The 26,993-nt window shown below is 38.3% G+C and overlaps 2 protein-coding genes across 3 annotated transcripts in view; one reads left to right on the top strand and one right to left on the bottom strand.

Moving 5' to 3' along the window:
• LOC145664748 (uncharacterized) overlaps positions 1-26,993 on the top strand; it is a 578,976-nt gene that overhangs the window by 351,181 nt on the left and 200,802 nt on the right. Inside the window, exon 2 of one of the 2 annotated variants that reach the window (XM_081731647.1) lies at positions 1,087-1,319. The exons of the other annotated variant lie outside the window; for it this stretch is intronic. The gene's annotated coding sequence lies outside the window, so the exon portion shown is untranslated. The remainder of the gene's footprint in view (positions 1-1,086; positions 1,320-26,993) is intronic. 2 annotated transcript variants of the gene reach the window in all.
• LOC145682766 (uncharacterized) overlaps positions 10,583-26,993 on the bottom strand; it is a 67,225-nt gene continuing 50,814 nt past the window's right edge. The window contains exons 3-4 of the mRNA XM_081754146.1: positions 21,459-21,805; positions 10,583-17,020 (exon numbers count right to left, since the gene is read on the bottom strand). Of these exons, the coding sequence (XP_081610272.1) occupies positions 15,726-17,020; positions 21,459-21,805 (1,642 nt within the window). The 3' untranslated portion in view covers positions 10,583-15,725. The remainder of the gene's footprint in view (positions 17,021-21,458; positions 21,806-26,993) is intronic.

Below are 26,993 nucleotides of genomic sequence, written 5' to 3'. Positions count from 1 at the left end.
GGGTATTTTAAACATTTTTCTTATTCTAGAAATTTCTTCTTTCTTGATTATAGGTTTCTTTGTTAGTTATATTTGATTATATTTCTTGTAATTTTGTTAAAAATAATTGATGAACTGAATTAAGGTAAAATTAAGTGAAAAAACATATTTAGAAAATCTTTGAAAATTCACACACGCTTTACCCATCAACCTGTTGCATTCCTTAATATTTAGGGTCATTCCATGTCAAATCACCTAGAGCAATGTGCTTCTATGTTTCAGATTATCTTCATATATTTTTTTCATATTTAAATATCAACGAAATTATGCGAAAATAATTTTTCCTTTTTTTGGGGGGGGGATGAGAAATGGGACAGGGAAAATTTTTGAAAATGTGAATTTGACGCCAATTTCACTTTCCTGCACACAGCATCATGGAACTAAAATTACAGAATTCCTTATTTTTGAAGTTATTGGGCTCATCCAAATGCCAAAGGGAAGATTAATTTTTGCTCTTTCAGTAGATCTTAAGAAACTTTGCAAAAGGTTACACTGTCAAACATTAAGGGGCATACAAAGCAAATTTTAGGGTTTTTACAAATTGTGCCATTGCTCAAAAGTTACAACTATGAAACTTTTGAAACTTTTTTTTATAGAATCATCTTAACACGTACATGGTATGGTTAAAAAGTAAAAAAAAAGGTGTTTTTTGTATTTTTGTAATTGTTATTTTTTGTATTTTACATGTACGGAAATGTACAGTTTTAAGTTTTGTTACAAATTATGTCATTGCTCGTAAGTTACAACTATGAAACTTTTCAAACTTTTTTTTATAGAATTATCTTAGAACATTTTGTATAATGATATGGTTAAAAAAATAAAAAGGTTCATTTTGGTGTTTTTGTAATCATTATTGTTTTGGTATTTTACATGCACGGAAATGTACAGTTTTAAGTTTTGTTACAAATTGTGTCATTGGCCGTAAAGTACAACTGTGAGACTGTTGACACCTTTTTTATAAAATTATTTTAGCACATACATGATATGGTTAAAATATAAAAAGTGGGCTTTTATTATTTATGTAATTATTATTTTTGTTCGTCACAGTGCAATTCATGAATCGCTCTGGGCCTTCTATTGGACAGAAAATGAAGACTTTTGTTGTGTATCTTTTGAAAATATCATCTGGGAAGTTCCTGTTCTATCACTTACAAGCCAATCAGCCCGGACTTACGCAACTGAAAGCAAAATTAAAAGAAGACATCATATCATCAATGAAAAGAATGAGCTCTGAAATATAGGTCACAACATTTTGTATGTAATTCTAAGAAGTGTTACCGGTATGTATATTTATTGTTTTCATCTATATATATTAGTCTATTATTTCTTGTTTTTATTGATAGGTTTTGTAATAATGACTCAACACCTTACTTTGCTAGGCCTATATTTTCCATTCACAAAACCGCAAAATTATTACAAAAAAATTAATCCCTTGTTATTATTTAATCATATTTAGTAAATGTAAATTAATCCTATAAAAAGTTACAAAAGTTTGATAGTTGTAAGCAATGGTACAATTGGGAAAAAAAGAGAGTCACAGTTAAAGTAAAAAAAAATATATATATATATATGACATTATGGTAATACCAAAACTACACATTACACCAGTTCTATTTTTAAGCATACCTAATATTTACTAAGATGATTATTTGACAAAAGTTTTAAAGTGACAGTTGTAACTTCAGAGTATGGATGGCCAAAATTTTCCAGAATCGGAAATTTCACTTTGCGGATTTTTTTTTCGAATCCCAGATTTTTTCCAAAATCGGAATTTTCCGATTTCCGAAATTTTTCCGATTTTACTTTCCGGACTCCGGAAAGTAATTCCGGAATTGGCCATCACTACTTCAGAGGAAAGGCATAATCTGTTAACAACAGTAAAACTTTATATTTCTGTACATTTAAAATAATAATAATAATAATAATAATAATAATAATAATAATAATAATAATAATAATAATAATAATAATAACAATAATAATAATAATGCTTGCAAAAATACCAAATCGCCCTTTTTTTTTTAATCATATGTATGTGATAAAATGAATCTAAGAAAAGAAGCTTCAAAAGTTTCATAGTTGTAACTTACGTGCACTGACACAATTTGTAACAAAACCTAAAACTGAATATTTCCGTACGTGTAAAATAAAAATATACAAAAGTATAAAAAGCACCCTTTTTATTTTTTTTAACCATATCATTTATGTGCTAAGATAATTCTGTAAAAAAGTTTCAAAAGTTTCATAGTTGTAACTTACGAGGAATGACACAATTTGTAACAAAACTTAAAACTGTACATTTCCGTACATGTAAAATACCAACAAAAATAATAATTACAAAAATACCTGTAACGTATTCTGTTCGTTACAAATAGTTTGATGTAAGCTCATTGTAAATTAATTTACATTTACTCTTTATATTCTATAATTAAATTATTTTACGGTTAGTTCTATTTGCATGTTTTATGTTATTTGCTAGTTTGTCGCAATCATTGCGTTGCGTTAAATAGATTTGCTTACTTTGCTCTTTTTTCATTTAAATTGAAAAACGCCATAGCATAAAAATTTGCAGAAGTAAGGGAGGTTAAAAATGAGGTTTACCCTTGAACGAATATTATTCTTTATTTGTTTTTTTGCTTATATTTTGTTTAATATTTAACATATACTTTTTTATATATACTTATTTAGTAATTATTAAAACGTTTATTTGGAGTTTCATCGAATTTTCCGTGGAACAAAGAGAAAAAACTATCTAAACCGGATTCCTATGCGGTGTTTTATCTCAGTGCATACTGTGCACTACAACCAAATACAACGGAAGTTTAGCATGTAGGTGCAAAGTTCTCTACAAAAAACTTAATTATATCTCTGTACATCGATGTGACTGTGCATAATATTAAAAAGATTAAGTTCTAGAGTAAACCTAAATCAGTAACAAAAAGTTAATGTAAATTTTCCTTGAGGGAAAGGTGATATGAAAGATATTCAAGATGAAACGATACTCACATGGTTTTGGCTTTGTTAGCAGAGAGGGATTATAAAATAATTACGGAGTTACCTTGTAGCTGCAACTCAGGTAAAGCTATCAAATCTATGCATATTCTAAACATTATAAATATGCGAAACGTTAACGGAAATTATATAAAAACAATCTCTTCGTCTAAAACTATTAAAGCAGAAACAAGTAAAGCATTGTCACATGTTTATAAAGTTTAATTTACATACTAACAAAGGAGTTCACACTTCAAAATCGTGAATGTATAGTTCATCATTCTCAAATACAACCGTCTATTAAATATCAACCTAAATAGTCATAAAACCTTGTAATTTTACAAACGTTTAAATTAAAAATATTAACTTCAAAGATGTTTAGTTTTGAGTTGCATTTCATGTATTGCAACATGCTTAGGTAAATCTCTACGATGGAAGGAAGATTTTCCATAGGTGCCTGGCTTGTGCCCGGCTCCATAACTGCTCAATCCAACACTCCCATTCCGTAGGTTGTGCATAATCTAATCTCTGTCTCTCTGTTCGAACGGATATTTAATATCTAGCATAAAATTGTTAGTATCTTAGTAATTCTCGTACTTGTTAGTACTCGTAAAAAAAAAAATGTTAAATTTATAGTAGGAAAGCCTATAGTATCACACAAGTTAATCACATGTATTATCAATTGTGTTTATGATATCTAATAGTCCGTTTCCTAAAATTAATAATGTTTACTAAATCAGTCCACGTCTATTTATCCACCTAAATATATATATATATCTATATCTTACGTCAACTTTCTACTTTATCCATAAATGTCCAACCTGTCCACCAATGTCCATCCGTGAGGAAACGTAATTAGTATTTTACTAACTAATAAAAACTGCTGCTGTGATTGTCTTGTCGAGTGTTTCGACTGTCTGCAACATCGCCAAAGTCTTGGTTTCAAAGCTTTGCTTTAACTCTTATTAAACAAAATTCTACCGTGCAAAAGTTATGTCTAATATTTCAGGTATGTCTCTAATTTAACTTCATTATATTAAAATTAATATTAAAATACGCTCATGTTTTAAAGCTGTTAAACAAAAACAAGTCAATAATATTTTCTCTGTTCTTATTCTTTATGTGTTAAAAACACCTAAATGAAGTAAAAAAAACAGTTGCACTTCTGCCGACAGACGCCTGTTCGGACAAAACAAAACTATCCTGTTTACTGTTTAACATATGTAATGTAAAATGTGGTACAAGATTTATTTAGCAATTAACTTCAATGTCAATGTAACAAAAACGGATAGTCACAAGTAGTAATAAAATCTGAAAATTATCAATCCAGTGGTTCGCGGAGTGACAGTAAATGGCAAAACAATTTAACTAAATCATGTTTGGCGCTAAATAACTAAATTATTTGAAACTATTTTTGTAAAATTTATGGTTTGTTATTAAGAATTGTTGTGATTTTGTAAACGCTGACATAAGTTAAAACAGTTGTAAGCAGCATACAAGAATCTAAATTGTATCTTCTTTTCTTCTCCTACGATTGGATATTCCAAGGAATTTTAAAAGGTCTAATGTAATACTTAACCTGTTATAACTAAAAGTGTGATACGAAACTAAATCTTTTGTTAATAAATCTGTGGCTTTAAAATTTGAAAAAAAAATATTTAAAAATTTAAAACCAATACAAATACAAGATAATTAAATTTAATGACTAATAAATCAAAATATTTTCAAATGGTCTACATCGTATTATCTATTACTTCTCCGTCTGAGCTGCATCCTTCTAAGGTAAAATTCTAAATATAAAAATTTCCGTTGCACAAATCATCATCTTTCTAACGTCTCTCAGAGTTGCCAGGACTCCGAGTCAGGGGTTTAAAAAGTTGGTCAAAAAAGCTGGTCGTTACGTAGTAACAAATTTTATTTATTTTAAACTGTCAAAAAGTAAGTTTTACATACCTAAAGCACCCTTTTTAATTTTTAACCATTTCATGTATGTACTACGATGATTGTATTTAAAAAGTTTCAAAAGTTTCGTAGTTGTAACTTGTGAGTAATGACCAATAGCGTCTCCTGACGTGGATGTTAGGGCGTTGGCAACAAAGGAAAAACATATTAACCCTCACAACCATAGGCGATACTAGAGGGGGAACCCCCTCTTTGCAGGAGCAAAGATATTCCCACCCACATTGTTTTACTGATCAAAAATATTGTGATAAATTTACCTCAATTTACGCATAACTATTTTAGTGGCATTGGCATTCAGCATACGAGTATTTAATACGAGTATTTGCCCACCCATCGATTTCCTGAATATAGTCTGTACCTGAAAGTTCTCGGAATTTTCGAAAGTAAGGAACCATGATCGTCACTGCATAATGTCCTATTTACGCCAATCTATAAATAGCAATTTACTTCTAACAATTTAGTCTGTAAATTATAAAGAGCAATCAACGAGGATGTTATTACATAAGGAATACATTTAATTATAATAATTATAGTGTAAGTAAATATACCCTCAAAATAAGAAACTCGAAATCAAAAACAAGCAATTTTTACCTACAATTACGTGAGTTTCAGCTCAAGTCGTCTTTCTTTGCGTAGAAACCTCTGGATTACTGCTTTAGAAACAGCAATAGGGGCCCGAAACCGTAAGTCTTGAGGATGACCCATTAACGACAGAGTAAATGAAAATTAGGTAAATAAAAAGGCAGAATGGAAAACCCGTTCTGCAGCTTAACGTCCAGACATTTTCTTTTTATTTCTTTCTTTCTTTTCTTTCTTTCTTTCTTTTTTTTTTTTTTTTTTTTGGATCAACTGACACTTCCAACACAACTTGGATCGAGAAAAAAATGTTTCTTTTAACCGTACTCCTTACACGTATTTTAGGAAGAACTCGATTGCACCATTAACTTTTGAATTGAATGATATGCTTAGCAATAAAAAAGTGCGTAAATCATACCCCCTTTCCCTCCCCCCCGAAAAAAACGTTTTCCGTATTACTATAAAATATCTGTACAACCACAAATAAATCTACGGAGTTTGCAACGCTTGAGAGAAGCAGAAAACTCAAGACGTTGATTTCCTAACCAACGCCTTGGTGGATCACACAAGCACGAGGTGAGGAACACGAAGCGGGTGCACAATAGGGATGGCCAAAAATTTTCGGATCCGGATATCCCGGATCCAGTGAGATCCGGATCCGGATCTTGCCGGATCCGGACCTAGATCCGGATCTCGGATCCGAACCTCAGATCCGGATCTCGGATCCGGATCCGAAATTCGGATCTCGGATCTGGGTCCGGATCTCGGATCTGGATCCGAAATTCGGATCTCGGATCTGGGTCCGGATCTCGGATCTGGATCCGAAACTCGGATCTCGGATCTGGATCCGAAATTCGGATCTCGGATCTGGGTCCGGATCTCGGATCTGGATCCGAATCTCAGATATTGATTCGTATCCAAACCTACATCTGAAATTGTGATGATAAAATTGAATATCTAAAATTCGTCAAAACTTTTTTCGGATTCACTAATATAGTAGGATGCTGTGCTTTTAAATGTTTCCATAACACGTTTGTGCTACCTTTGTTCTTTATGTTTTAGATAAGACCCTTCTAATCTCAGGAATACTGGACAAAACAAACTCTTTATTAATAGTAGTTTCTGACTCACTAGAGTCCAACCATCAACAAATCTTTCACTTCGAAGGTACAACAAAAAATATAGACTGGTTGGCGTGGAACAACAATAGATCTTTAAACATACACACGAGAATTTCAGGAGAGCGATATGGTTGTGTAGTATTATTAGTATTAATAAAAGTGTTCGTTGTACGACTTTATTACCTAACTTATGGCTTGCCCTTCTGAGGTCAGGAGTTTGTTGAAGGAGTAAATATAAAAGAGATTTCTGTTATTTCTTCCTCACCCTCCAGGTTTCTTTAATCATACATTGCAGGACGTAACCAAAACATATCCATGCATCGTATCATTGAAGCGTTTTGTATTTTGTATATTAAAGTGTTCAAAAATATTTATCATATTCGCATTTGTTCATGTGATCTCAGGTTCAATTCCCGGTGGAACATACATGAGAAAATTGAAAGCTGAAACAATACGAAAATAGTATTTAAAAGTCAGGAAATTAATATTAAAACTTTAGCTATCTATTGGGACTGTAAGGCTATAGTTAAATTAACCCACACGTTTCGTGAAGATATATTAAGTCGCTATTGTTTATTTACTATAAGCTACCAGATACATCCTCAGAGGCCACTTTACACTGTAATAATCAACAGATGAAAACATTGGGAAAGGAATGGAAGGAAGGTCTCCAGAGCCTTAGATCAAGGTACTAACCTAGCATTTGCCCAGTATAACTTAGGAACAACCCTGGAAAATCCTCAGTCAGGATACTGGTCTCCGAATTCGAACCCGGTATAATCCAATTGCGAAGCAAGAATCCTAACAAGTAGCCTGAGCTCACTCCGTATTATTATTATTATTTAATTAACGTAGTGTTCTAAAATTAGTGCAAATTAAATCCTACTTTCTTTATTGCTGATGATATAGTTAATAAGCCTACATGAGACATCAGTCTCCCATTAAATAGGCCTTGCTCAAGAAAGAATACCAGAACTGGAATTCAGGAAGCGGGGGTGAAGAGATTAATGATGAGGAAACTATGTGCGATGCAAAAACTGAGAAATTATGACTTCATAACAGATATATTCACTTACATACGTCAATTAATATTTCTCTGATACAGGGCACTCTACTTTCTATAGTGGCAGGAAAATGGCCCGCTTTTGTAAACGAACAAATTAAGCACGTGCATATAGGCGCAATATCCGTGCAAAGAAACATAGGTAAAACTAGAAAAAAAATAGGGAAAGCGAGGGGAAAGTGATAAAACGCCATTCAGCTTTTAAAAAAAAAACTGAAAATAACTTAGAGCTACAAAAGACGCGAGGCGAATTTTATTGAAATGATTGTTTTTCCTTAGTGATTAGTTGTGCTAACTATGAACATGAATTAAAAAGAAAACAAGTAGCTAGCTCTGAGTTTCGCAAACTGGTTGAAAAGAAAATATTGGATAAAATTTAATAATAAAGAATGCATTTATGGTAATTAAAACAAATTAAATTCTTGGCACGACAGTCCTTTGGTTCCTACCATCGGGCTTACGTTCATTTGAAGCGGGATTTGAATCCAAGACATTTACAGTAAAAGGATCCACAGCCTAATGCCGCAGACCACTCGACTATGGCTGTCGGGTTTTCTCGGCTAATCTGTAGCACATTTATAGTAACTGATTATTTTAAAAGTTGCTCCTAAATACTGACAATCTAAGTTTTATGTATCAAATATTTCCTGCGATAATACCATACACTCTCCGACTTCTATAGACGAAAAGCTATAGTTACCCACATTATCTAATACAGAAATAAGTTCTGATTCTCTAATAGCTGCTGATGGTGATAGTCAAGGTTCACCGAAGCATGATCCCAAACCCAAACTGAGATATTGATGTCACTGGAACGCCTGAAAAGTCATTGTGGGTAAGTGAATTGCCCACTTGTCAGGATGAAGGGCGATGGTGATGTGAAATGCAGGGCTGTCAGAGGTACTACTTATAATAATTGGATTTGTAATATTCTATGTTGCAGTAAACCCTCTTCAAGAAGATAACTGTTAATTTTAGCTTTGAAAATGTTACATAAAGAGTTTTATTGCTATCATTAGGTTGCATATAAATCTCTTTATTCCGGAATTATCGGATTTATTTTACCGCTTAACTTTCACATCTCTTCTGATTTACGAATATTTAAATCACGATTATCCCCTTAAGGTCAAGTTTTATTGCTATCATTAGGTTGCATATAAATCTCTTTATTCCGGAATTATCGGATTTATTTTACCGCTTAACTTTCACATCTCTTCTGATTTACGAATATTTAAATCACGATTATCCCCTTAAGGTCAATTAGTGATATTTTAACTTATTTCGAACCAACTATGTATATGGCTAGTCTTGTTATATGGGAATAATTGAGACTAGAAGCAGTCTACAGGCTACGTTCAAAAGAATCTTGTCCGACCTCCTGATAAACCACGTGTTTCAGCAAGGTGAATTGTGGCAATCCGATACTGACATGAGGAAATCTTCCGGTTCAAGTGAAAGCTTCCATAAGAATCAGCACCCTAATCAGTGGTATGTGCCTTGCTAATTTTTCTCCAATGTGAAAGTACCTAACTTTATTGTTAAAAATGAAAAGGTTTTTATTTCAAACAAGTTGTCATTACAGTTTTCATATTTGAACACAACACTCATGAAAAGTCATGTTAAAGCGCGACTTACTCCTGAAAAAGAATATTTATCTGTTTTTAATTTCTCGTGTTCCTCAAACTACATGCGAAATTAGTGCAAGTGCTTTCCGCTCGCATTACCTAGGTACAAACGCAATGGCGTATTTAGGGGAGAGGCTTCCGGGCTTAAGCCCCCCCGAAATCTTACTTACTATAGTAAACTATATGAAATATCTTGCAGAATTTTCACATTTTCAGGCAAAGCCTCCCCCCGAAAGTTAGCAAAGCCTCCCCCCGAAAGTTAGCAAAGCCTCCCCCCGAAACAAAATCGTAAATACGCCACTGTACGAACGACTACGATCTTGGTACTAGCACATGTTTCGGTTTCCAGATCTCAAATATTTATATTTCAGCCTGATTCTATGTATGAATCCGAAATTTCAAATCTAGATAAGAGGCACCAAAATTCATAGTTTATTCTTGGTGCTCATATTGTGATTTACTAAATAATTATTAAATCTAATTGTAGGGTATACATTTGATATTTTGAACAGACTGAGCAAGATAATATACGTAAAAAGTAGTCAATACTTGTCTTAACTGTTTATGTTTTCTTAACTGTCAATGAAATAGGTGCATTGAGGAATGTTAAATATTCATCTCGGTCCTGCAACCGAGTGGAACTAGATTCGACATTCGAACTCTCATCCGGATCATTTTTTTTCTTAAGTAAGCCAAACATTTGATCTTTAGAGTAGAATGAAGGAAACAAATAGACTTGTCAATATTCGTCTTAATTTTCTGTTCTCTTCTTCACTGTCAGGACTTCGTGAAATTACTTTCGGCGAATTTTAGATATTCAAGTTTATCATAATTTGGATGGGATGTGGGTTTGGATAAGAATCAAGATCCGAGATCCGGATCTCGGATCCAGATCCGAATTTCGAACCCAGATCCGAGATCCGAATCCAGATCCGAGATCCGAATCCAGATCCGAGATTCGAGGTCCGGATCCAGATCCGAAATCCGAGATCCGGATCCAGATCCGAAATCCGAGATCCGGATCCAGATCCGAAATCCGAGATCCGGACCCAGATCCGAGATCCGGATCCAGATCCGAAATCCGAGATCCGGATCCAGATCCGAAATCCGAGATCCGGATCCAGATCCGAAATCCGAGATCCGGATCCAGATCCGAAATCCGAGATCCGGATCCAGATCCGAAATCCGAGATCCGGATCCAGATCCGAGATCCGGATCCAAAGGATCCGGACCCAATCAGATCCGGATCTTCGGATCCGGCCAGATCCGGATCCGGCCATCCCTAGTGCACAATAAGAGTATTCTAAAGCAGTGAAACTTCAGCCATAGCGTTGCCAACGACTTACTCGCAGAGTTGCTTCCTCAAAACATGACGGAGACCGCACAGCACTTCTCTGTTCTTTTACACTTCAACAATTGATTCTGTCTTGTTGAAAATAAAAAAAAATCCCAAGTTCTGACGATCCGTTTAATTAAATTAAAATACTCTTTTCTTCATTTTTCGTTGTGCGTTAACACACGACTTGCACACCCAGAGAAGCCGCTACTGGTAATGACACAATTTGTAACAAAAGCATAAAACTGTATATTTCCGTACATATAAAACACAAAATAATAATAATAATAATAATAATAATAATAATAATAATAATAATAATAATAATAATAATAATAATAATAATAATTACAAAAATACAAAAAACACCCTCTTTATTTTTTATCCAAACCATGTACGTATTAAGATTAATGTACAAAAAGAGTTTGAAAAGTTTCATAGTTGTAACTTTTAAGCAATGGCACAATTTGTAAAAAAAAAAAAAAAAAAAAAAAAAAAATGCATTTTATACCCATTAATATTTGACAGTGTAACCTTTTGCAAGGTTTCTTAGGATCTACTTAAAAGGGCAAAAATTAAGCTTTCATTTGGCACCTGGGTGAGCCCAATAACTTTCAAAATAAGGAAGTCATGGTAATTTTAGTTCCATGATGCTGAGTGACGGAAAGGGAACTTGGAGCCAAATTCACACCTTTTTTTAAAAAATTTTCCCCATACCATTTTTCATCCAAAAAATCGAAAAAAATAATTTAGCATAATTTCATTGATATTTATATATTTAAAAAAATTGAAGAGAATCTGGGACATTGAAGCAGTCATGTTTTAAAATTAGGTGATTTGACATGGAATTACCCTCTAATCTAGTTCTCCATTTCCATTTGTTATACCATGAGCTGTAACGGTATGACTGTAGACAGAAATCCAAGCGCCCTGTATTAAAAGTTTGATTGTATCAAATTATTTAAAATGTTTTCTAGTAGTTACCGCACATACTTGTAACTGAAGTGGTACAGACATGGGTCTAAATTGTTATAAGAAGCTCTTGGTACTGTTGTTTGCTATGTTTTTACTTAGAACTAGTTGCTATAAAACATCGTAACAAACCACATAACATCCAAAATAAATCTGTTCGAAAGTGTAAAACATTGTAATATCCTTACCATTATGATACGATTACCATTACAAAAAATTATCAATTTCTTTTGCTTGTTTTAAGTAACTGAAAGGAGATAATGAAATGCAACTTTCCACAATGATTAGACAATGCCATTCTACAACAGAAAATATGAACCTGAAGAATTTTCAGTGTTGCCATATATAGAAATTACAATGTTGCCAGAATAACATTTCCTCAAAAATCTAAGTTAAGGCAGCGACTAGAGGAACGAACTCAACTGCATTTGATTACGTATTATGTTGTTTTGGTATCCTGTAAACTACTTTTTTAAAAAAAATAATAGTTGTATTTAGTTTGTAATAAACGAAATAGTTTTAAAATACAGCTATTAAAATTAAATAATAATGTCATTTAAAAAGTAGTTCACAGATTACCAAAACATAATAATACGTAATGGAATCCAGTTGAGTTCGTTCTTCTAGTCGCTGCCTTAACTTTGATTTTGGGGAAAATGTCACTGTGGCAACACTGTAATTTCTATAGATGGCAACAATGAAAATTCTTCAGGTTCATATTTTCTGTTGTAGCCACTATGATTGTGGGAAATTGCATTTCATTATCAGAAAAACAAGTAAAAAATAGTAAATTTTGTATTATTTCTAATATGGCACAGGCTCTCAACTGTCCACCATCTCACCAGGATCGATCTCTAATCCTTCTGTTTCTTTCGTAGAAAGCTTTGAGATTTATATCTTTAGATGCAGACTTAGGTCCTAGACATCCTTATAGTTACCAAAGAATTGTTATTAACAATAGTTCGTAATGTAATAAATTCATATAAAAATTTATGAAAATGGTTAAAGATGATGAAACATGGCGGATGAAACACAATTAACATCAATTCTGATTTCATGAGAATACGTTTCTCATCTCTTTTAAATATGGCACCAATGTAAGGTCTATACACTATTATAAAACAAACATTATGTTTCCCGACAATCACCACACATAGTATTAGAAAACTTAATTAGAGTAATCAGGGATAAATTACACAAATAGAATTGTTTTATTTAAAAATAATCCATACAACCATCATATAAGTATAAAAATATTATTAGTTTTAGGTCCAGTATAGTGTTTGAACATTTACAGGGTTTGTCCGTAATGAGACTAGCCACCCTGCGGCGCTACAGTCGCTAGCAACGAGCTCCCTGGCGAGGGGATTTGTGGTTGGGAGTCTAAGCTAAGCTAAGCAACGCACCGATCCGGGCTGGAGTCGCGTCCGAGCTCTGACTCAGTGAGGATCACACGTGGCGCAAAAGCAGTTTTTGAGTATTTGTCACTCTATTTTCTACAAAGAAGTCCTTGCGCACCTCCACAGAGCCGTCTAACGGAAATGACCGATCACTGGAAGCTCCACCACGACAATGCTCCAGCCCACACCGCCTTCGTGGTAACCGACTACCTAGTCCGAAGGTTGCAACATTGTCGCAGCCACCGTACACCTGTACAGCCCCCGATGTGAGCCCATCAAACTTTTTTCTGTTCCTAAAGCTCAAGAGAAACCTGAAAGATCACTGCTTCGATGATATTACCACTATCCAACAGACTGTCACAGAGTCTCTGAAAGATAAGATACGGCAAGACACTTCCAGGGAGCCTTTGCAGCATGGGAATCGCGTTGGCTACGGTGTATTTACTCACAAGGAGACTATTTTGAAGAATTTTAACAATATGTACCAATGGGATCAATAAATTATTTTTACCAGACCCAGTCTCATTACTTTAGGACAAATCCTGTATATATTTATATAACGTTCTATTTAAACATTTCCATACATTATTCAGTTATTCCAAAAGGAATTATTTGAATATTTGGGAACAATAGAAAAAACTATGAAAAGTTATATTACAGCTAGAGTATGCTCTAATTTGGTTCACTGCCTCTATATTGCTGTTGCCTGAAGAAATAATGAATGTAAATTGCGCCTTGTGTTGCCAAGTATATAACATGAACATTACCCTGTACCAAAAGCTGTCAACCTGCTTAAATCTACAGTACAGACATAGCAAGAAATATATTTTTGGTAGAGTATTCAACTAAGTGATTCTGAACATTAGTTTCTATTTTTACCACTCGTTTGTTTAAATTATCGACTTTACACGTGTTGCTGTTCCTGATGCATTAGAGTACTTTTGTTTTATCTAGGCAGACTTCCCGCCAGTGCAATTGATTGGCCTTTAAAGCATTTTCTGCTACGAACTACGTGAACGTTTTAAGCTAGTAAACGTCTTATTGGTTTTGCCGTCTAGGTGACGTTAGTTGATAGCCAGCCCATCAAAAGAAGTAATTCCTATTTGGCGGATATTTGAACTGCGTAGTTGCCACACGCAAAAAAAGTGTATTACAATGATTTGTGAGTAATGTGGCATTTTGCTGTGTTTCCTGGCGTATTGTAACTCTCAACTTAAGCGTGGCGTGGCCATGGGCGGCGATTAGGGGGCAGTTGCCCCCACTTTTTTGAAGTAGCCCATTAAGGTATATAGTTTCATTTGAAAATGTAAAGTTTTTGTATGTATTACTGGTTCATAGAAAAAATGGTGCCATATATTTGCCGTTGCGTGAGTACGTATTGGTTTCTTCCCATTGAGTTAAGAAAGCTACAGGAATTCGGTTTTAATTGCCACCGAAAATAACCCCAAAAATTAACCCATTGGAGCACAACAATTCCTGCATACTTTCACTTCTTGCCAGGGCTCGATATGTTAGTCAGCCGCTTTGAAACTAATTGAGAAAACATTTCGCAAAAAAGAAGTTTGTCACAAGTTATTCTTTAATTGCACAAAAATTGACAGTTCCTAAAATGTCTTTTCTTCTTTCTAATAGTAAAGAATATTGATTAAAAAGAGACTAATATGAAACATCTTCTACCTTTTCTATTGTTCTGCAGTGTACATGAGTGAAGTGGTGTGTTTAGGGGTGTATGAGTGTATATACAATTAAATTTAGTGAATTCTAGGTTCCATGATTATTTTGTATAACTGGAGTGTGGAGTGATTCTAAATATTGTGTTTTGATGTGTTACAAGAAAATGAAAACTGTACCTAACGGCAACGAACATGTTCCGGGAAGCTGCAAAAGTAAATATTTCTTTAAATGTAGCATAAAAATGCTTGTAGTATTCACTGTCTTTCATTTTCTAAGAGTAATAACATACATTTAATAGCATGTGTGGAATTAATAATTAAGTTGTTTATTAGTTCCCAGTTTCAATGTAACTTCTACAAAACAAGCCTCACTATTCATTACTATGATTAATATTATATTTTCTATTTATTTGTTTTGCAAATTTGTTATTAAATAATCTGATCACACAATTTTCCAGACAGAATTTTAAGATATTCATGAGCAAAGAATCAAATATCTTCTTACACCTTCGTTGTTTAAGAGTACAAAGAGCTAGTATCTACTTCTGTTGCTCTTGTCAATTTACCTAATAAAATATGAAATACGATATACGGTACTTTAACTGAAAAAGATAGTATCCTATTAGTTATACAACCTTTCGGCAAACAAAGTATTAGAAACAACCAGGAAAACTAACATTGATATACAAATATTCAGATCATATCTTGCCCCCCCCCCACACACACACTTTTAACGAACAAACGCCGCCACTGGGCGTGGCAACAATGGATTGCAGACAAATCCATTCTTTAGGCGGGAAGCGTGCCAAGAAAATAAATGTACTCTAATGTCCTGCGTGACTCTTGGTTGACCTCTTTTTCCTTACTAAGTAAAGAATTTTAAATTAGATGTTCTTATTGAAGACATTTTCTCCTAATAGGACTATATTCAGGCAGAGAACACATTTAAACAAATTACTACATCGTATTACAGTAGTACCTTGTCTCCTATTTCATCTAATAATTCTTTCAGTCTCTGATGAAGTTTTGGATTACGAAATACTGCATCCATCTTCAGAGTTTCTGGGTCATTCATAGTCTCTTCTGTTATTGAATCCATGTCTGGAATTGCTTCTGAATCAGCCAAAACTATAGGCAAAAGATGACAAGCTGTTAGAAAACCAAATAGCTGTTTCATTTCTAATTCTTTCTTCAGGACTTCAAAAGATATCACGTCAGGATTTGATCCGAATAACCTGACCGTGTCACTAAAAGTGTTATGGTAGATATGTAACAGTTCTTCCAGATGCTCATCTCTGAGTTCTTTGGTAGTGCTTGTGTACAAGAAGTACAAAAGATCAAGAGCTGGTGACGCGTAACGAGAAACCTGAAAGTCTAACAGTTTCACTTGTGACGGTGTTTTGGAATCATTATGATAGGAGAATAACAGGTTATTCAGCCAACAATCACCGTGACAGAGAACCGTAACAGGTTCTGTTGGGCGGCAAAGCTCGACATATTTATCGAATCCCGTAGTCATTAATTCTTCCAACTTTGGAATGAATCTTTCATAGCCACTGAATGTTTTTATTGTCGTAACAATATGTTTCATTTGCACCTTAAGCCATTCACCAAACTTGTCTCTGTTTGCTTCACAATAGAGGGATTCTTTAAAAAGTTTAAATTTTTCTCTGAAACTTTCTAAATTCTCACTTTTCATGGAGAACGAAAACGCATGAAATTTTCCCAACGCGATAAACACTAGCTTGCAATGGTCAAAGTCTAGGCCATTCTTTCGTTCCCCCATTTTGAAACCAAAAGGATTTAAATCTTCGAGCACAATGGCATCCTTCTCATCATCCATGACAGAGTAAATACAACGTGGAATATAGTCCAAAAGTGGTGTTGTAATACCTTTCTTTCTTTGATATTCTTCATACGTTGGAAACACCATTTCGTACATGGTTACCTCTTTGAGAAATATGTCCATATCTTTCACAAATGACTTTCGAAGTTCATTGTCAGGAACGCACTTGATGACCAACTTGTACTGTTTCTTACCATTTTTTGTTTCAGCGTCCACTGTTGAGCGATAGACAATGGTGGCATAGTTGTCTCCTACATTAGTCCCAGCATAGACTTGGCATTGGTTCACCTCCAGTTCAGGATCGTTCTCACGCTTTCGCAAAGCTGTCTGGAAGAAGTCACTGTTTAACCAGGAATGCGCTGTGCGAACATCTGACGATTGATCCGTTCCTGGCATCTCTGCGATGGGGCACAATTCTAGAAGAAAGTAACAGGATTATGTTATTTATTATTATATAATTTAAGAACATATATACAGAAGATAGAAAAGCAATATATTTAAATTATATTAAGCTTAGTAACAATATTTGATAAAAGTGAGTACGAAATACCCTGAGGGAAATGATGAAAGTCAGACTCTTTACCAAGAATTGATTTCTACTACTAGAGCTTTTCCATTTCAACTGTGTCCCTTCTGGCGCTGCTGTTGATGTATGTTTTACCGTACCTTCCTCGAAAGAGGAAGGACAAGTTGCTGCGACCGAGATCTTTCAATTGTTGGATGCGGAAGCGTTGCCATAATGAATTATTTCATGGACTTTGCTGTGCTCTGTCTTGTTAGCCAAGTAACGTACGATCTTCAATCGTCAAGACCAAACAACCGAATGACAAATTGGCAACACAGCTGAGGTCATTCACACTTCTTTCCCTTAAGCAAAGGGAGGGTTTCCTCCGTCAGAGGATGGCGGGGGTGGAACCACAGTATGTTTCACACATTTTCCGGGAACACAGTTGAAATAGAAGGGCTCTTGCGCACGCCATTCTCTCTGTCAGGTTATTTATTTTCCACTACTATTTTCTCGCAGCAGTAACACTCAGACAAAAGAGAAAGAGGGGATTGTTTTGAGAGGAAACAGAGAGCACATACATCACAGGAAAAGCCATAGGCTAAGTCAATATATAAACAGACATAGAACCAAACGTGATAAAACAAATATAAGACAGATATCCTTATTATATCATCATATACTACAGGATATCTGATGTTCTAACTTAGTGGAAGATTTTGCGATCGATATATCAATATCGAGAATATTTTCCTGATAAACATTTCATTATTATTTGATATACAACATTTCTTCATAATTTCCATCTAATATATATAAATGGAAGTCACTATCTTTGTGACTTAGTAACACTTGAACCATCTGATCGATCTCGATCAAACTCTCAACATGGATGTGGTTCGGGCCTAGGCTGGTTTTTATCATTTCAATTTGACGGTACAACGTAGGGGAGGGGAGGGGTAGATAATATAAAAATAAATAACTCTTGAATCACGTGACTGGATCTCGATCAAATTTGCCATATAGATGAGGTTGGAGCCTTGGATGCTTTTTTTTTTTTTATCATTTCACTTTGACGGTGCAACCTAAGATGGAGAGGGAGGAGTTATATGATATAAATGATCAAAAATGACCGATATAACATTCGAATCCATAGTTTTCGGGATCGTTGAGATGAACAGTGACATTTCCGATGCAGTTTAAATCCAAATTCAACACTTTATGTCCAAAATGAAACGTATCTTCCCCATGGGAAAAACGGGTATTCTGTTAGTATGCTACATAAAATGGAACTGATATTATGTAGGATTGCATCATATGAAACATGTTTGATCATTGGTTAGGTTAGGGTTTAGAATCCATTTCAGCATGGAGGCTATATGAGACATGGATCTACAGGTTAACATACTGTAGGGTCTGAACTACATGAACTTGCACTTTGAATCTGAAATGCTTGAAATGTGCTTTGGAATATAGCTAGGTAATTATCATCTACCTCGAACTGTGTTTTTATGATGTTGCTTTGATTAAGATGTGTATCCTCACGGGGATACAGCCCCTCAAGTTAGGACGATGAAATTCAGCATATTGTAAGGATCATCATCTTTCAGTGTGTATTATTTCTTCGAGCATATACAGGGTGTTTCAGATAAAACGTCCAGTGCTTATAAATCCGAAACGGCTGAGAATAAAAAGATGAAACAAAAACTGACATAGGAAAATGTCATAGGGCGCATCACATGGTGTTGTTGTGGTGACTCCCAGGGCCCTCCTTCAAGGGGGCCCAGGGGCCAACTTCTAATTTTCAAATAGGAACACGTATTGATTCATACCTCATTCAATAGTACTTGAAAAACGAAACAACTTTTGTAGGAAACAATTTTCGATTTGGGCCACCGTTTTTAAATGGCCGCAAAAAGTGGGTCCTATATCAGATAAAACGTCCAGTGCTTATAAATCCGAAATGGCTGAGAATAAAAAGATGAAACAAAAACTGACATAGGAAAATGTCATAGGGCGCATCACATGGTGTTGTTGTGGAGACCTCCAGGGCCCTCCTTCAAGGGGGCCCAGGGGCCAACTTCAAATTTTCAAATGGGAACACGTACCGAATCATACTTCATTCAATAGTACTTGAAAAACGAAACAACTTTTGTAGGAAACAATTTTCGATTTGGGCCACCGTTTTCAAAATGGCCGCAAAAAGTGGGTTCTGTATCAGATAAAACGTCCAGTGCTTATAGGCCTAAATCAGAAACCGCTGATAATAGAGAGATGAAACAAAAACTGAGATAGAAACGATGATAAAGCATATCAAGTGGTGTTGTTGTGGTGACCCTCAGGAAACTCAGTGAAGGGGGCCTAGGTGCCAACTTCAAACGGATACAGGGCTTTTTGCGGCCATTTTGAAAACGGTGGCCCAAATCGAAAATGGTTTTCTACAAAAGTTGTTTCGTATTTCAAGGACTATTGAATGAGGTATGATGCAATACATGTTCCCATTTGAAAATTTGAAGTTGGCCCCTGGGCCCCCTTGAAGGAGGGCCCTGTGGGTCACCACGACAACACCATGTCATGCGCCCTATGACACTTTCCTATCTCAGTTTTTGTTTCATCTTTTTATTCTCAGCCGTTTCGGATTTATAAGCACTGGACGTTTTATCTGAAACACCCTGTATAACTGTAAACACGTGTTATTATTTATAAACACGATTATAAGCATATGATAGGAGGAAGAAACAGGAAGACACGAAGCCGACCCGAAGGAAACCGAAGATGGACGAATCTCCCATAAGTCACCCATAAAAGAGAGCCCCCCCCCCATAATAAGTGACAGTGCTATCAAGACCCTGCGGTCCTTTCAAGGGCCACCGGAACTGTAGTGCTTAAGTAGGATTTCCATCCAGTGATAATAGCCATGAATGAGGGGAACACCCAAGCCCCCGCGCCACGAAAGGGCAGACCATCGACCAGCAAGGGGCCACGCCCCAGGAAAGCCCCCCCCAGCAATCTTAATACCGTCACTAAGCAGCTCCAGGGACTCAAATTCACCGCCCTGGGCACAGTCCGAAAGCGAAGAGTAACCATCAACAAGGCCAAGAAACCAACGAAAACCCCACAGGAGCCCCCCCCGATGACCCCACTGCAGGATACAGCGCCCGACACCCAGTCACCGCAACAATTTCCCCCTTTACAGCAAAGCGAGGAGGAAACTCTATATACTACCAGGCAGAACCGGGAACCTCAACGGAAGTACCGCCGCCCCCCCCCAAGCCCCACAGAAGAAACTACCAATTCAGATGATGGATTCCTGCAGCCCCCCAGAAAATCATTGAAAAGAGCACCAACAGGACCAGTGAGCTCCCTAGTGGAATTCAGGGCTGAGTGCAGAAACCGCTTTTCCGCCCTGACCCCAGGGGACCAGCAAGACGTAACCCCCCCCCAAGATGTGCCGACAACCTCTACAACGGAAGTCGACATGGAAGCAGGAGACGAAGAACACAGTGCTACCCCACCCATCAGAGCCAGACACGTCCCCCCCATATTCATATATGGTGTGGTGAAACAGAACACTCTAATGAAAACACTGGCGGCCACCCTTGCATCCCCCCCCAAAGTGTGGTTCAACAAAGACTACATCAAGCTGCATTGCGCCAGCATGAGTGACCATTCCAAAGTTGAGGCTTTTTGCAAACAGCAGAGTTACCCATACTCCACGGAGTTGCCAAAGACCTCCCGCCCCCTCAAGGTGGTTGTGAGGAAGCTCCCCATTGACACAGATCCGGAGGATGTGAAAACTGCACTGGAAGCACTGGGACACCCCGTCCTCACAGTACATCAGATGAGAGGCAGACCGGATGCGCAGGGCACCAGACCCCTATTCCCCCTGTTTCTCGTCTCGCTAGAAAAGAAGCAGGGAAAACCCAGTATCTACGAACTCACCCGCCTACTCTGGTACAGAGTAGTGGTAGAGCCGTACAAAGGGAACGATCTGCTGCAGTGCCACCGCTGCCAACGCGTTGGCCACTCACAACAGACGTGCCATGCAATACCACGCTGCGTGAAGTGTGGGGAAATGCACTCTACGCAGGAGTGTCCCAAGAAGACGCGAGACGCCCCAGCAAAGTGTGTTAACTGCAGTGGCGCACACCCTGCAAACTATCAAGGTTGCCCGTACCTCCAGGCGGAAAAGAAGAAGAGGACAAGCAAGACGCAGAAAATCACCCCTCCGCCACCCAAACAAGACATCCCTGCTCCCGGAAAAGAAGAACCAAGTCAAAACACGACCACCCAGAAGACAACTCCACAAAATCCAGAAACGCCTCCATCGACGGCGCCCACAGTGACACCCTCGACATCCGCCACAGAGACGACACAGGCCGACACGTCGCAGCCAGACCCTCCTGAGAAACCAGCGGCCAGCAGACAGACAGAACAGAAGCCAACGGAATCACAGTCATCCGCAGACGCCACAGCAGAGGACCCCAGCCTGGCGTCATCACTCAAGGAGATCCTCAGTCTACTGACGGGACTCAACGTCAAGAACTTCCTGAAGAACCTGAAGGAAGGACTGAAGAAGATCGCCGCAGCCAAAGATCCCATAACAAAACTGACGACTCTCTTGGACGTTGCTGCAACACTCCTTGATGATGGCGCACAGTAATTCCCATATACACCGAGCCTTACGGGTGGTCTGCTGGAATGCTGAGGGCATTCAAAAACAAAAAGAAGAGTTCAAGGACTTCCTGGAGCGAGAGAACATTGATGTGGCACTCCTCTCGGAGACACACCTGAAGCCCCACCCGAGTCAGGAACTCCCTCCGAGTCAGGAACTATATCACATACAGAGATGACCGTCAGGGAAGGAAAGGTGGCACAGCGATACTACTCAAACGGCAGATCGCACACGACCGTCTCCAACTTCCTGCGCTGCAATCCCTGGAAGCAACTGGCGTCACGATACATTCTCCAGATGGGCCGCTACACATTGTCTCTGTTTACCGGGCACCTGGGAACAAGCTTCACTCTCCGGATCTCATCGCTCTAAGAAGACTGGGTCACAGAGTAATGCTGGCAGGCGATTTCAACTGCAAACACCCGGCGTGGCATTCCAGAGTAGCGAACAGAAACGGCAGAGCACTCCACTGCGCTCTACGGCAGATAGATCTGATCCCGGCAGCACCAAGGGAACCCACCCATTTCCCAAGGAACGGTGGTCTACCTGACGTGCTCGACATCACCTTGTCAGCCAATACAGCGATACTGGAAGGCCCAGGTGTACTGCATGACCTCCAGTCGGATCACATACCAGTGCTGTTCACAATAGCGCTGAGACACCATGTTCCGGCGAACAGCTTACCCAAGCAAGTCACCACCGACTGGAACGAATACACTCGCCTGCTAGCTGAAATGACCAACACCCGGCTTCCGGTGAGCACGCCAGAGGAGATCGACGATGCAGTCCAACACCTCTCCACGTCCATCAAGTCAGCCTACCGGCTGGCAACCACAGTCCAACAACAGGAACAACAACAACATCCAGAAGACCTTAGAACAGCGGCCCTGATCTCCCTTAAAAGGTGGACCAGACGCCAATGGCAGAAGACAAGACACCCACAATTCAAGGTACTGTGGAACGCATTGGTGAAACGAGTGAAAAACCGACTAAGACGACAAATGCACACAGCGTGGAACGAAAGACTGCAAGCCATGGACGCCCCCTCCAGAGAGTTCTGGCAACTCCTGCGCGCCATAGCAAGACCGCCAGGCCCACCTCGTACGCAACCCATACGAGGGCAGCAGGGATTAGTGTACTCACCAGGAGAAATTGCATCAGTGTTTGCAGATCATCTACAGAGCACCTTCCAGGAGAACAACACCCCTCCCGACGCCACCACGGAAGAAGCAGTGCAGGCCAGCCTGAGGGACATCCAGGAGGACTTCCAGCTTCCGGCGACAGATCTGGCTACCCCGAGGGAAATCGCCAAACTAATCAAACGACTACACAACCGTAAGGCAGCAGGACCAGACGCAATCCCAACCCTGGCGATAAAGAAGGCACCGAGGAAAGCTGTGGTACTCCTCACGAAAATCACCAACGGCATCTTGAGAACGGGACACTTCCCATCAGTGTGGAAAGAGGCTCGAATCATAATGCTACCCAAGACAACAGGACACAGGACTGAAGCAAAAAACTATCGTCCGATCAGCCTGCTCTCCCACATAGGAAAGATCGTGGAAAGAGTGATCCAAAGGAGAATCATGGACCAGGTGCAGGAAAGAAACCTCATTCCTGACCATCAACACGGATTCAGGCCTGGGCACAGCACTACCCTACAGCTCGTCCGGGTAGTAGACAAAATAACTTTCCAGTACAACGAAGGAGGCCACACCCTCGGCCTTTTTCTAGACATCGAAAAAGCGTTCGACAGGGTGTGGCACAATGGGCTAGTCCACAAGCTGCACCAAGTAGGCCTCCCCACACATCTAACCAGGATCATTCAGAGCTACTTGACGGATCGCCGATTCCGGGTGTTCCATGCAGGACAACTAACAGACGCCAGGCCAATCAACGCAGGAGTACCACAGGGGTCCTGCCTCTCTCCACTTCTGTATGCACTCTTCACTGCAGACATCCCCACGGACCATGGAACGCTGCTCGCAACCTATGCAGACGACACGGCAGTCTTCGCCCAGAATCGCAACCCACGGTACGCAGAAAGGGCACTGCAGCGACATATCAACAAACTCGAGGAGTGGACGCAGAAGTGGAAGATCAGAATCAATCCTGCGAAAACCACCTTCGTAGATTTCACCAGAAGATACGCAAACCGGGACTTCACCATCATGATGTCTGGAACCCTGCTACCTCTGACAACAGAAGCCAAGTACCTCGGGGTTATCCTGGATCAACGCCTAACGTTCCGAAGACACCTAATAGAAACCTCCACCAAAGCAACTAGAACACTACGAGCACTGCTGCCAATTCTTCTCAGCGGGAGCTTCAGCCACAGTACCAGAAGACACATCTACGAAATCTGCATACGGCCCATCTTGCTGTACGCTCACCCTGCTTGGGAGCACGCAGCACGCCATCACCAACGTCACCTACAGGTGATCCAGAACAGGGCAGCAAGAGCCATAACCCGGCACGCACTCGGAACCAGCATTGCACAACTACATGAAGATTTGGACCTCCCTCTCCTCCAGGAAGTTCGAGAGAACCTTTCAGCCAGATTCTGGGCACAGATCACCAACCACCCCAACCCCAGCATCGCAGCCATTGGAACCAATGAACCCAGAAGACAAGTCTACAGGATGCCACGACCACCCTAAGGAAAACAAAAAGAAGGATCTGCGACAGTAGCGATCCGAAAATAACAAGATGATCACACACAAACGCCAGAGAAAGAAAACTCAAATGCAAGTCAAGAGCAAACGCTCGTTACTTGAAACACTAAAAACCCGCCAAGAACAACGAACGAACGAACGAATGAACCGATCAGTTCACAACTGATCAATTAACCTGCAACACCTGCTCCTGAGGTCACATTGGACTAGGGGATTTCCTGTTCCTACCTTATCTCTAACAGCTGCTTTGGGCGGGGCCGTATTGGGCAAAGCAGGTTTCTAACAAACCTCTCATAGTCGCTACGGACTAAGGAGATTCCTTTAATAACAAACCTGGAGGCTGCTTTCAGCAAAGGGGTCTTGTGCATACCTAATTTAAACCGTTATCATCCGAAGCCACTATACCAAGGGCGCTGATCCTGGGGGCCCGGGACCCCCAAAGATCATGTGGGCCCCCTTTCGGTATTTGTAAATTTATAATATTTGGCATAGTATGAATGCAATTTGTTTTGAGATCCTCGTCATATATGCTTTCTGCATCTGAATGGACACCCCCCAAATTTACAGAGAAATCGGCGCCCTTGCACTATATGTGTGCTAAGGACTTCCTTCGAAACACTTTATATTTTACAAAGAAATTTAGTAAACTACTTTATACAAAATTATTTTTATAATAAAACTTGTGTGATCCCGGACTATTATTGACTCTATCAAGTGAACATTTCAATAAAAAATTAAACGGATACTCTTTATTAAAAGTAAGCGGAAACGAGTCTCCACGCTTTTGAAAATTCCAGTTTCAATGGCATAGGAAAGGACACATTCAGTGTTGCCCGATTGGGCTACAAGTAGCGGATTGGGCGATACCAAACTGACGTCGATACCAAAATTTCAAATTGGGCGACACGCTATTTTTTGGGTTAGTTTTAATCATCTACAGGCTATAACTCTCAAGAATGAACTACTTTCTTATGAAATTACTCGTACAAATTATTAGTTTTTTTAAATAATATAATAAACATTTTGTTTGTTGAGTATTCTGTTCATAATGAACATGATGATTATACTAAAACTATCATGTTCGATACCAGTCCAGTTCTTGCTTTAGCACTTTTTAATATCCAAATCTGATAACACTATAATCCTGTTCGGCGTAAGCTCTAAACTGCGATAAACAAAGCCACTTGAAACTAAATCTCGCTGATTTGCTGTTGGCCTACCGACGCTTGTACTCCTCCGCAAAATAGTTCATATGATTTGATTATTGCTTCTACTATGAATCTCCATATAAAACTACTATATTATTATAAATGACAAAAATATAATACGTATTATCTAATAATACTGCAATCGAGTGTGGTTAATGAAACAATAGAAATAAACACTAAGCATGCGCAGTAATTATGGCGCCAATTCAACTGTAGAGGCGTGTTCTGCTTTTAAGTCTGAAAGATGTCTTACATGAATCCCGGTTCAGCGAGTGTTGTGGTGAAACATCAACAAGGTAAAACTTTACTCACTACGCAGCAATTGTTTAACAGCGAAATTCAAATATATTTTTTTTAATCTTTCGAGTCTTTTTCTTTCTTTTCTGCTGCTGCTGTAAGTATCTGGACAACACGAGACAGTATTGTCAAAATGCACGTGTATAATTTGCTGCTCCCCGTGGGGAGTGGGAGTGATACATCACTAGCCAATCGTATTTGTGACAAGCGGAAGGATACAAATATTTTGTTTATCGGAGTTTAGAGCTTACGCTGAACAGGGAATAGACTTTTGTCGAGTTCGTTCTGTTGCAGCATCACCGTGCCTAGGCCTAAGAGTTGAACGGAGCTGTTTAAATGTTAACATTGCAAATGTAATTGTCTTATTGCATTGCTCATGTTAAGAGTCTTCATCTCGGCGAAATTATAATATCGCTAATTTTACAGTAACTATGTGATATCTTCAAATAGATAAAAGGTAATTGACATATGGAACAAGAGCGCCCTAGACAATATTATTTTGCGTGAGGTACCGTTATCACAAGTCAACTAGCGGCTTTCCGTTTTCAGCTGTTTAGAAACGCGAAAATAAATGCCGATTTTCAAAATGGCTCGAAATCGAAAGCAGATAAGTGAGTCGTGATGACGATATCTCATGTAAAATAATATTGTCTAGGGTGCTCTTGTTCCACATTTCGATTATCTTTTATCTATTTGAAGATATCACATAATTACTGTATAATTAGCGGTATTTTAATTTCTCCGGAATGAAGACTCTTAACAATGAGTAAGTGAAGTAAGTATAATAAAATCTTCCAAAATACATCGTTCCTAGATAAAGAATTTAGCAAGTCAATTAAAGAAGTAAGGAATGACAGTGAAAAAAGCATAATGTAAACGTAGTAAAGCAGGGATGCAAATAACCACCCGCCCACTCGCCCGGGGCGAGTGGTCCATTGGAGCGGGCGAATTTTTAATATTACTAGTCTATTATTTATTCGAATTTCTATTGTGCGATGTGGGCTAGTAGCTTTTTTCTTGGGGTAGTAA

Source organism: Thermobia domestica, chromosome 1 (assembly GCF_964235325.1).
Source record: "Thermobia domestica chromosome 1, izTheDome1.hap1.1, whole genome shotgun sequence".
Lineage (NCBI taxonomy): Eukaryota > Metazoa > Arthropoda > Insecta > Zygentoma > Lepismatidae > Thermobia > Thermobia domestica.
This window is presented reverse-complemented; position numbering and strand designations above follow the sequence as displayed.